This window comes from Cryptomeria japonica, chromosome 11 (assembly GCF_030272615.1).
Source record: "Cryptomeria japonica chromosome 11, Sugi_1.0, whole genome shotgun sequence".
Taxonomy (NCBI): domain Eukaryota; kingdom Viridiplantae; phylum Streptophyta; class Pinopsida; order Cupressales; family Cupressaceae; genus Cryptomeria; species Cryptomeria japonica.
In genome coordinates this window covers 11,803,913-11,816,973 of record NC_081415.1, presented here as the reverse complement: position 1 = coordinate 11,816,973, position 13,061 = coordinate 11,803,913, and the positions used below count along the sequence as shown (strand labels likewise).

Below are 13,061 nucleotides of genomic sequence, written 5' to 3'. Positions count from 1 at the left end.
AAAACCTCAGACACTGACACCTACTATCCCAGAGCTTTCTTGAGACAAGATACATGGAATACATTCTGTATTTTGCTATCTACCGGCAAATCAAGTTCATACGCGACTGTACGAACCTTCCGTACTATCTGATAGGGACCATAAAACCGAGGCCTTAGTTTTTCAGATCCACTACGTTTGAGAGAAGATTGCCAATAAGGTTGCAACCTGAGAAATACCAAATCACCTACTTCAAAATGGCGTTCAACTCGCTTTTTATCTGCATAGATTTTCTGTTGATTCTGAGCACATTGCAAATTCTCCTTAAGAGCTGACAAAATGTCTTGACTTTCTTGAAGCCAATCACGAGTTCTAGGTACATTGCTCTGTTCAAAAGCAAGGTCAAGAAAAGAAAGTACATCATAGCCATATAATGCTTTGAAAGGAGACATACCAATTAACATATGAAAGGTAGTATTATAACAATATTCACCCAAATATAACCAACGAACCCAAGCCTTCTGATGACCGGCCACATAATTACGAAGAGAACCTTCAATCCATTTGTTTACTATTTCCGTTTGTCCATCGGTTTGCGTGTAATGTCCCCTTCTCACTGATGTTCTTTCAGTGGTCCATTAGCCTATTCTTGAGACCTGTAGGCTAGGTGGAATGAGTAATCAGGGTCTAGCATCGATGAAACGAGGACTTACTATTTTTAGTAAGTCAGGGGATGACCGTTCTGGTGCCATTGTCCGACTGAGCACTCCTTGCTTTGCCTCTGGACGCGATGATCATATTTTTTTGAGCATTAATTCTTGACTTACTATTTTTAGTAAGTGGTTGGGTGGCACATTTCTATTTTTGGCAGTAGACAGGGGTTTGAATTCTGCAACAGTCTGTGGTCATCTGGGCTCAGTTTCATCTTGGAGGTGATAATAATCAGTGCAGGAGACATTTGCAACATAATTAAATATTATTTCCTTTCCTAAGGTTAATATTTAATTAATCTATTTATTGGCTACTGGTTTATTAAATTTGGGATTAATGCCTGTTTAATCCTAAGTTTGAGCGAAATTCAATTGTTTTATGGGATGTGAAATATTTTTTAAAAGGGATATTATTTCACTTTACATCGCCATTTTGTGCCTAAGTGTCCAACGTGGGTCCTCCCCCTTCTTGGGCATGAGTTTTGACTTAGGAGAATGGGCACTACACTTGGGTCCACATGTAAGTGGAAATGAAATTCAAATGCAAGCATGGAATTTGGAGGGATGTCATTTGAATTTGATGAATGAAGTTATAAATATGAGGCTTGGGTTTCCATTTGGATCATCTTGAAAATCTGTAATGTTATGCTGCCGGATTGGCGACAGAACTTGAGGCTTCGGAGTGCGTCTCCCTAGTGCTACCCGATTTCGTACTTGAAATATAGTACCTAGTTGTGCCTTGTATTCCTCAACTGTTTTCAGAGCTTTGCCATTGACATCTTGGTGTTGCAACGATTCTGTACTTGCTGGTTTTGCCTGTGGCTGAAGCATATTTTTGCTCACATCTCTCTGCTGGAGCGTCTGACAGTTATGGGTATCCATCCTATCTTCCTTCCCAGCACTGGCGAATAAGTTTGTAAGTTTTTGGCACGTTTGTTTGAGTTTTGAATTAATTATGCAAAATCGAAATTCCTAGTCTAGGCGTGGGTTTTCTGCCTTGCATTGGGATGCGTGCAAAATAAATAAGGGTCTTTTTGGGGTGTTGTTTTGATTGGTTAGCATTGCATATGTTGTACGGTGGGTTTGGGACTGGTTTGAGCTAAATCGGATGTAAAATGAGGGAGATATGAATATTTTGGCATTTATCTGGGCTGCTGGTCTGTTTTCCCAGGCTGCAGATTTGGTTGTAACAGAAATTTATATCTTACTATAGAAATCTGCATTACTCTCCTTCTATCATTTCTATTATTGTAAGGTTAGGTAGTAGTACTACTAACCAGTTCTCTCTTTGTAATTCTCATCCCGCTGAATAAGTGGAAGAGGCTGGCTTGCCGCCTGATATGCAATAATTTGTAATTTTCAGTCCTCCCGCTGAGTAAGTGGTCGAGTGATAAGTTCAATGTTTTTGGTCCTCCCACTGAAACATGCGGTAGAGTGATTGTTAATGTAATGTCCTCCCACTGAAATACGCGGTAGAGTGATTGAACTTCTGTTTCTTGTAATCTTTCCCTTCGTCGGTTCACCGCCAAGAAGTTTAGTTTCTATCCTGTTGGATAAGCAGAAGGGGATGGCTTGCCGCCCATGCAATTGTAATTTTCAGTTTGTTTATTGATGCTGACAATCCCCGGAACACCGTATGCTCTCACCCTCCCAGTCTGGGCTCTCGGTGAACAAAAGGTGGAAGGGTTCCCTTTCAGTTGTTTTGCTTATTACTCTAACCTTAACGGGTTAATTGTTGTGGATGAATTGCTATTGGCCTGAAAAAAAAAACAAAAAAAAATCATTGGGATATTACATTGCGGATGATAACTGGTGTTATGATTCAACTCTGTACCTATCATTCTAAAAAGTTCCCCCCAAAATATGCTCAAAAATCTGCTATCTCTATCACTGATTATAGTCTTTGGTAAACCATGTAATCGGAAAACCTCTCTGAAGAATAATTTTGCAATCTAAACTGTCGTAAATTTTGTAGTGATAGAAAAGAAGTGTGCAAATTTAGTTAATCTATCAACCACAACAAATATACAATCTTTACCTTGGGATTTCAGTAAACCTGTGATGAAATCCATGGATATACTTTCTCATTTCTGATTTGGTATAGGTAGTGGCTGTAATAAACCGGCAGTATGTGTTTGTTCGGCTTTATTCTATTGGCAGGTGGTGCATTCCTTGACATAGCGTAGGACATCGTTTTTTAAGCCTTTCCAAGTGAATCTTTCTCTTATCTGACGATATGTTTTGAAGTATCCGGGATGCCCTGCTAGAGGTATATAATGCATAGATTGGAGAATTTTTCCTTTTAACTTTGATCCTGGAGTTAAATAAATCCTGCCCTTGTAATAAATAACATCATTAACAACTTTATATTTATCATCCTGTAAATTACCATCTAGCAAATCACATGCAAAAGAATCCTTTGAATACTCGACCAGCAATAAAGATTTCCAATCAGCTGTTACGATAGATAACGCATTGATTTTAGGCCTTCTAGATAAAGCATCAGCAACAACATTATTTTTACCTTTTACATATTCAATCTCAAAATCATAGGCTTGAATTTTGCTGATCCACTTCTGTTGCCTGTCATTTAAATCTTTTTGTCCCAAGAAATATCTCAGACTATTATGGTCAGTTTTCACCACAAATCTGCTACCAACCAAATACTATCTAAATTTTGTCAATGCATGCATGATTGCCAACATTTCTTTATCATAAATAGAATATAATTTCTCAAGTTTATTAAGTTTCCTGCTTTCATAAACTATAGGATATTTGTTTTGCATTAAAACTACCCCTATTCCATCACCAGAAGCATCACATTCCAACACAAAAGGCTGATTAAAATCTGGAAGAGCAAGTACCGGACAAGAACTCGTTACCTCTTTAAGTTTCTCAAATACCTGTTGAGCTTCCTCAATCCATCTGAATGCCCCTTTTTGGTAAGATCTGTCAAGGGTGCCCCAATCTGTGAAAAACCTTTGACAAACCTCCTGTAATAACTGCATAAACCAAAGAATCCCCTTAATTCTGTAAGGTTCCGTGGTGGTGGCCAATTCAAAATGGCTCTTGTCTTTTCTTGATGAACCTGTACCCCTGTTGCACTGATCATATGCCCTAAATACAAAATTTCAGTCATTCTGAATTCACATTTAGACGCCTTTGCATACAGTGATTGTGATTTCATAATACCAAGGATTATATCAATATGTTTCAAATGCTCTTCCCAAGTTTTGCTATAAATCAATATATCATCAAAGAATACGAGCAAAAATTTCCTTAACTGTTTGTTAAAATTATGATTCATACAGGATTGAAAAGTTGCCGGAGCGTTTGTTAGACCAAACAGCATAACCAAGAATTCAAAACGACCATAATGACAGTGGAAAGCAGTTTTATGAATGTCTTGTTCTCTTAATTTAATCTAATGATACCCTGATCTCAAATCAATTTTAGAAAAATAATTAGCACCATGCAATTCATCTAACAATTCATCAATTCAAGGAATTGGATGCCTGTTTTTGATTTTTTTCTTGCTAAGAGCTTTATAATCAATACACATTCAAAGAGTTCCGTCCTTCTTTTTGACCAACACTACAGATGAAGCAAAAGGACTAAAACTAGGTCTGATATGTCCCATATCCAATAACTCCTTAATTGCTTTTTCTATTTCATCCCTGAATGTTTTAGGATGTCTATAAGGAGTAGTAATTACTGGTTTAGCACCTTCTTCTAATTCAATAGTATGTTCAAAACCTCTATCAGGTGGGACTCCTGGAGGAATATCATTAAAAACCAAATGATGTGAATCTAATATTGTTAACAAATCAACTTGATAAGATTTAGATTCAAAACCTGATACTTTGTTGGAGATTAAACACTGTGCTGACCATGCCACATCTCCATGTCTAAAAATAGCTTCCATTCTTTTCGCACCGATGATCCTGGGGCCACTGTTAGACATACCACGAAGGACTACCTTCTTATCATCAATTTTAAAAGAGAATTCCATTCTTTTAAAGCTCTGTGTATATTCATCTAATGTTTCCATCCACTGTATGCCCAAGACAACATTAGTGTCAGCCAGATCAATCACATAGAAATCATCAGTAATAGTGTAATTGCCAAGAGTAATATTCAATTTAGGAACTTTATGAGTGCTAGACAAATTAGTTCCACCCGCTACTCTAACATCAAATCCCTCATATTTTACAGTCTGCAAACCACGTTTTTCCACAAGTGTTGCATCTATAAAATTATGAGTAGAACCACTATCCAGCATAACAATTACACGCTGTCCATTCAAAACTCCTCTAACTCTGAAAATATTATAATGTGGAGTTCCTGTCATGGACGCAATTACTCCTTCTCCTTGTTTGGTACCTGTTTCTGACTCAGTATTCTGAGGTGTTCATTTTATGTTAGGATCGACATTCTCTTCATCCTCACTGTCAGACATAACCTCAATATAATGAATTTTTCCCTTCCCTAAACATCTGTGTCCAGGCTGCCATGCTCCCCTACAACTGAAACATAGTTTTTTCCTTCTAAGCTCTTCTCTTTCCTCTTTATCTAGCCTTTTTTTAGGGAAATTATCTTTGTTGAAAGGTTGTTTGTCTCTTTCCGGTTTAGGCGGAGGTCCTTTGTTAAAAAGTTTTCCTTTTGAAGATGGTTCTAATTCTCTTGCTCTTTTGACAGTTGTTTGTAGAGTAAGGGGGTTTAAGGATTTAACCCACCCTTTGAGGGAATCAGACAATCCATCTATACATATCACAATCTTGTGTCTTTCTGAAATTTCAGTAACTAAAACAACCAATTTTTCAAATTCAGAAATATATTGTTCAACGGTTCCAGTTTGCTTAAGCTGTGTCAAATCCTTAAGATGTAATTCAGGATCTTTAGAATCAAACCTATCAATAAGTTTCTCAGTGAACTCAACATACGTGCCTATCAAATTATGACCCAAAGTTATTTGTCCATGATGCCACCATTCATGTGCTACACCATCAAGATGTAATGCAGCATATTTAATTGCCTCTTCTTCCAACATAGGATTTAATTGGAAGTATGTATCTAATTTTTGCACCCGAGCCCGAGCAGTTGTCTTACCTGAACCATCAAAATAAGGAATGGACATTTTTCCAATTTTTCTTTGTAATTCACTGTCATTTCCTCGCTGTCCTCTAGGCCTATGTTTCATTCTGACATCTAAATATTCTCTAAATGTCATTGATGATCTAAATTCTTCACCGCAACCTAACCAGTCCTGATGTATTTCTTCCTGTATTTCACTTATTGTAGGTTCATTTTCGGGTGGCTGGTTTCTAGCGGTAAATGTAGGCATAAATGGTCTAGCTGTTCCTATTCTTTCTGGCTGATTATTAACTGGCTGTTCATCTCTACCCCCATTGTTTCCCCCATTATTTTGATGTTGATTATTCTGCCTTCCATTATTTTGGTGCTGATTTATATTATTGGCCATAAACTGGGTCATCAAATTGGTCATTTTGTTAACGTTATTCTGCATATCTTGCTGACTTCTGATTAGTGCAGCCAATAGATCCCTATTGTTATCTAGGTCTCCCATGTTGGTTTCAAAGATAATTTCTTCGTCAGTTTCTGTGTGGCTATCCTCAATTTCAAACGGAATAGACATACTACTTTGTGTTAAAGAAGAGTTTGTAAATCTGTTTTGACGGGCCCTAGTACTTCAGAAATTGTAATTTCCTTGGTGCATTAAGTTTTTTCTGAAAATACCCTACAAGCTGGCAGGATTCAAAGCTCTGATACCACTGTAAAATTCCTGATTAAATCTATCTGTAATTAAATATATATCCCCAATTTGTATAACTGTAAAATTCCTGATTAAATCTATCTACAATTAAATATATATTTATCCCCCGTTTGTGTAGTTTTAATTAGCAGTTTGAACCTTGCTGGTTTGAGAATATGTTATGTACAGACTCCAATTACTTCTCATGTTTGTGAACACAATAATTTCTAAATAGCATTCAACACCGTAATAATCATGATAATTTTAAAACAGCACTCAAGTGAAATCGCAATGCACCTGTCAATGGTTGTCTTCGCAGATCATGTGGTTGGCTGTTATCGGAAATGCAGTCTGTATCTTGCTTCGCGGAATGTGGACTTTGCAATGTACCGGAGCCACTTCTCAGTTCGTCTCACACCATTTGTTGGAAATATGCCTCTCCATGGCATATACTGCGCACAACACTACGTTCTTTGGGATTCTCGAGAGCACAAGTATTAACCCGATATCGGGTTTATTCATTGACAATTCTCCTGCTAAATCACCCACGTCTGGTGCTACCGTGGTATACCACCGCTTACGCCCTTTGCAACTCCAATAGTCCCCCGGTGACTGCGCGGTTAAGGCGGAAGTATGCCCGTAACCCGATCTCTCTCTTCCATAGAGTGAACCAAAGTTGTATTAGCAACTTCGCCCAATGTCAGGGCTCTCTCACATACGAGGAATGGCTTCGGAAGTATTCGGAAAAGGGTGGGAACAGCATGCCTCTTTACCAAACTCCTAGATGCCTATCTGCTATCTGCGTGTATGAATAATATCACCAACTCTTCTTACTGCACTCTGCTCCTTGAGTCTTTGTTCCAATAGGCCAGCAGGCTGGCGAAAGGAAACCAATTGTATACTGGATATCTCATAGATTATCCATCTTTATTTGAAACATTACTTAGTATATAATTTCCCCTGTCCTCATCTCGGTTCCCATCCATCCTTTTATTGCATCAAGTAGTTAGAAATCCCGTAATAGTTAGACACTATTTACGGTGCTAATCAAGAGATATAAGATAATGTCTTTTAATCATAAAGCAAGTGAATATTAATTATTTATATAAACGAATGGGAGGATTTATATAACATAATTAATATTTTTAATACAATATTCAATCATTTGTTAGGGGACATGACAGACTTTGTATTGCAAGTCATAGTGGAAAGGATCTTGTAGCTTTGTTTGACATTTCCTTCTTTTGATTTATTACATCTTTTGTTAATTTCAACCAATCATAGCTTTATCTATACTTGCACTGCTCAATTTTTGCCTTTAGCTGAACAGTGTTAGCATGGTAATTGTTGTAGGGTTAACTTTTAGTCAAAAATCATAAAACCCGTCATCTTGAGTAGAGGTGCATGTTAGGCTTTACCTAAGTGAAAATTAAAAAAGACACACCTTTTGTTTTGTTCACTATGCACAAAAAATTACATCTATACAAACTGTAAAATAACGAGTACATATTGTTTAGATTAGGATTTTAGCCTTTTAGACTAGTTTTAGGTTTCAAGGGAACTTCCCCTTTGAATTTGAAGATTTGTTCTACCAAGCATCTATTTCATTTTGTAATACACCAAAATATGCAAATTAAAATGCTGAGAGACAAGTAAAGGAATAAGGCAATAGTAATATAAAATATTAATGTACGGGATGAGTATGCAGTCCACGTTCCTATAATGGAAGTTTCCTAGCAACTATGCTTCTAATGTATCAAAGTTTAGCTATCAAGGCATGGTTGAGTATGGTAGGTACTACACAAGCTTTTTGCATTGTGGAAGAGAGGAGACAAGTGACCTTATCTTGTATAAGTGTTCAACGGCTAAAAGATTTTGGTAATTGGCTACAAGCTGAATTTGAGTTTGTTTTCCGATGCCCCTTGTTCTTGGCATGGACCACTTTTATGGGATTCTTGAAAAGTTAGGGACACTTGTATAACTCTATGTCATATAATTTGGTCTACTATGATTTGAAGGATAGCATGCGGAGCTATTTCTCAGCAAGATGTATCCTGCTCAGTTTGAGGAAATTTCAACTTTTCAGACAAGAATTAGTTTGATTGTGCAAATTGAGAATGAATGGATTTGGAAGGATGTGAATACTTTACCCATTGGGGTGTGCATTCAGATGGTTTTTTTCCTTGCTTATGGAGATAGAGAATTTCCTTGTAATCCAAGATCTTAGCTGATGTAAATCAATAGTTCTCAGGATTAATATAAAATGCATATCTTACCATAAGAAAAGGATTTCAGAAAATTTGTTTTAGTACAGAATTACTTCTTGCCTGTGGAGATGCTATTTTGCAAGCTATCATTAGTTGCTTGAGATTTTACTTGAAGTTTCAAAAATGGCCTATTACAATGTGAGACCAAGTGAGGCCTAATTGAGAGTTCCTGGAAAGTTGAGCATACAACCAATCGTGGCCTGCAAGAAAGGTTATATCCAGCAAAGAAAACAATTATAACTCTGAATCAACAAATGAAGAGAGAATTCAAATTGCATTCTATGATTAACTATTATGGTATGGTTAAAAAGTAATACTACCTTTGAGTATGATAATGAAATATGCTTGGTATCATAAAACAGACAAGCACAAAAATAATAGAGAACTCTTCTATTTTGTATTTTTTATAATGCATATTCCTTAGGATAAAAGATACTTAAATGCCTTCCATTCATATGGTATGTGTGCAAGATAGTTCTATTGCTCTTTTGGCTATCTCCAAAGATAAATCTAATTTATTCCTATTCATGTTAATCCTCATCATTTCAGACATGAAGTTGCATATAATCTAGTGCCATATGCATAGATCATAAATATTTCAAAAAACTGTTCTCCAGATAAGATAAACAATAATCCAAACTGGTCGTCTCTTGCATCCTATTCTTGTTAACCATTTTGAAATTTGAACATTAACTTATATAAAATCTGGTGCCATTATGTCATATGCATAATCATAAATTATTAAATACTAAAAAATATCATTCTTAGAATAAGATAAACAAAAATTCAAAGACAGTCTCTTGAATTCAAATATGTATCATTACACCATTTTAAATCATTTGCAACAGGCACAATGATTCAGAATAGGAATCATGTTTAAATGAAAATCCTATTAGTCAAAATGGCCATTAACTTGCTTAAAAATTTATATAGCAGTTCTGAATATAAAGAGATAAATCTCAATAAAGATGTTTGGCAAAATATTCTAGAGCCATCATACAAATAGTATCAAACAATTGTAGGACTTTTCAAAATATCCCCAAGGATAAGTTAAAATCCTTAATTGTAAAAGATAACATGATTGGTAAATGAATCGATATAAATCAATCAAATTTAATTACTTAATCAACACTGGGTGCATTGTTTCCCCAAAAAGCTAATGAATATAGTTAAGTAGCATATCATCTTTCATCCATTAAACTAATGACCATAAAACTAGTTAGGGTAAATATTAATTACAAACAATACAATGTGATGGTACATGCAGGAAAGAAATATAAATTTTATGCATTGTTGTCTTTTGTATAAGTGAATTGTATGAATGTGCAATCCAAGGAAATAAGATAAAGATAAGAAACCAAAGATTGCATGATAGTTGGCCCATAAAAATTTATACATTGTAAAAGAAAGTCTATCAGAACCATTCAAGATACAAATCACAATACTTGAAATCTATGTTACCCCAAGTTTCCAGGACAGGAACGGCAGGGGATGGGGGGACATGTTTCGGGTACAAGGATAGGAGGGATGCCATTTTTGGGGGATGACAAGGGATGGCTATTAAAAAAATAGGGAAAATTTTTAAAATATAGAAAATTTCAAATATTCAGATGCTAGCATTGATAAGGCAATTAAATAACCAATTTATATTTATAAGAAGAATAAATAACCACTTTTCTCTTATGCTTGCATAATCAATTTATAGTGAGAAAATTTGTTAACTATTTAGATGCTTTGACATATTCATCAATTAACCCTCATTGTAGTAAACCTCATAGCCTAGCAATCATACTCCAAGTCTCACCCAAAGCATATAGGTTTAAGAATCATTCTTTAAAGAAAAGTGATATTATATTTCATACCTTAACTACTATCTATCTATTCATAATTTCATTCATGCAGACATATCATTTACGTGCTAAAATACAGATCTAAACTTTCATGAAAGCATTATGCAATATCAAAATTGTACTTCTCATTCATTTATAAACTGATTGTAGACTCAAAAATTCAAACTTTGTAAAAATTGTTATTCAAACATTTTTCTTCTTAACAATACATCAGGGTTTTATAGGTCCTTAACGTCAGCAATCACTAACTCACTCACTTAACCTCAATGCAAATTATTGTAAATTTGCACACATTTAGAATTGTTATTATTCATTTGATTACATGTGCATTTTATATTGCTTGCAAAAAAATCTCTGCATGTTAAATAACCGTTTGCACAAAACATGAGTAGCATCTTGGTGCCAACATTTCCCTAACTCAAAAAAACCATGTTTGGTCCTCCATATACTTACAAAAGGTTTACAAATCTTAGCCAAAAAGAGTTTCCATTCTTTTTTTGTTTAAACATGAAATAAAAAGTTGTTGGGCTGTAGGGAATGGCTAGCCATCCCCAAGACAATTGAGGAACGTCCCAACATCCACTATCCATCCCAAGAATGACAAGCTGTCACCTAGCATTTCTGAGAATTTTGCAGACATCCCTGGGACATTTCAGATTAGAAAAAAATAACAGAAAAATTGGGGACAGCAGGAGGACATTCTGACCCATCCCTACATCCCCGAATCATTTCCTACTACGGACATCCCTGTTTTTACTAGGGACATCACTGTTTTGGCTGGGGAAGCATCCATGGGTTACACAGCTTCAACTCCTTTCCACACGAAACACATTAATAATTTGGATGAAGAACCAGGACATTTTGATTGCTTCTTATCATTATCCTTCAACTAATTTGTTGAAACTTGAACTCAAATTTAGCAATTGAATCCTTAAGTTTCTTGTCTTTATTTGACTACATATAAGTCTATTGACTAAACAATTTAAGAAAATGGCAATAGAGTTCATTGGAATATTCTGAGTTGTCCAAAAACTGGAATAGACAATACAAAAGTTGTTGAAAACTTTCATATGAAAATACCATCACCAGATTAGGCTGTTGGTTGTGAAAAAAAAGGTGACAAAGGATTTAGAAAGTAACTGTATGAACAAGACAATTTAGCTCTTGACCTTTAAATCGCTATTCCAACATCTAACCGATACACTATTCTACCAAAAAAAAAAACTGTGCTGGACTGGTAAGAATGAAGTTCTTGTAGTGGCGAAAATATGGCTATAAACATAATGCTAAGATGGGATAAAATAAAAAATAAAAAGTAACCCAAGATTGTCACCAGTAACAAACTTCTATGTGCTTGGTAGGCCCTTGAGATAACAGAACCAACCTAGGGCAACCTAAATAACATCAACTAGACTATAGATCATGGTTCTAGGTTTTGGATAGATGTAGGGTCCCACCAATCAAGCATATGCTGCCAATTCTATTTGCATTAATGAGAGTAAAATGCAATATACAATAGTGAGCAATAAATATTAATCAGGTCTAGAAAGAAAACCTTGCTGATATTACCTTTTTCAAGCCTTAATCCTAGAAGTAAAAGAGTTGGGTTAGACATGCACAAACTTTTAAATCTCCAAATGATCGATCACATGATGGATATAAGAATTTATAACAAATCCTAGATTCAAAGTAGCATGAGACAAAATCAATGACCAAGTCCACCATGATGTGAAAAACCCTCAATAAGTCCCAATCAACACCACTAACTCAAATCATGGAGTCTAATAGGCAATATGAGGATGAGTTGAAAGGTGTTAAATCTGTTCATAATTCTATGGATGGATCACTATAAACTCCTTGTTAATGCATGGTAGCTTATGCAAGATAAGATATTTCTAACCTTCCTTGTTCTGTTATTTACATGCTTCATGTCTAAACTTATATTGCATATGATTATCGGATTTTACAAACATTGCTTAGCATTATGCTATCGGGCTAACAACCTGATAGCATATTAATGCTATAAGTTATCGGGTTATTAGCCGATACATACTTTCTATCGGGTGCATAACTATTGGCACCGATCCACATCTGTTATCGGGCTTAATCATTGGGCATATTTGTTATCGGGCTTAATACATACACCGCTTCATTTGGAATTAACAGTGGTTAACAACTGCACCGGTTGGATTACATACATCGTGCATTTTGAATCATCGGTGTTTACATGAACCGATTCATTATCTTGATCAATCATTATATTATATTACAATATGCTATCGAGGTTTTGAACCGATAAACAGCCTTGTGTTAATGGTATAATTACAAAGGCACCGATCAATGGGTGCATTGATCAGTCATGCCTGACCGGTCAATACACCAATTGACCGGTTGCCTAAATGATATATATACCAATTGAATTCATTTGGAGGAGACATAGAAAAACATAAAATGATCTCTCTCTTTCAGACCTGCAGATAAA

At 35.6% G+C, this 13,061-nt stretch overlaps 1 protein-coding gene across 2 annotated transcripts in view; it reads right to left on the bottom strand.

The window, feature by feature from the left end:
* The window catches only part of LOC131049504 (uncharacterized), a 123,051-nt gene that overhangs the window by 92,076 nt on the left and 17,914 nt on the right, over positions 1 to 13,061 (bottom strand). For both annotated transcript variants that reach the window (XM_057983572.2, XM_057983573.2), the window contains one exon: positions 8,790 to 8,929. In XM_057983572.2, the coding sequence (XP_057839555.2) occupies positions 8,790 to 8,929 (140 nt within the window). The remainder of the gene's footprint in view (positions 1 to 8,789; positions 8,930 to 13,061) is intronic.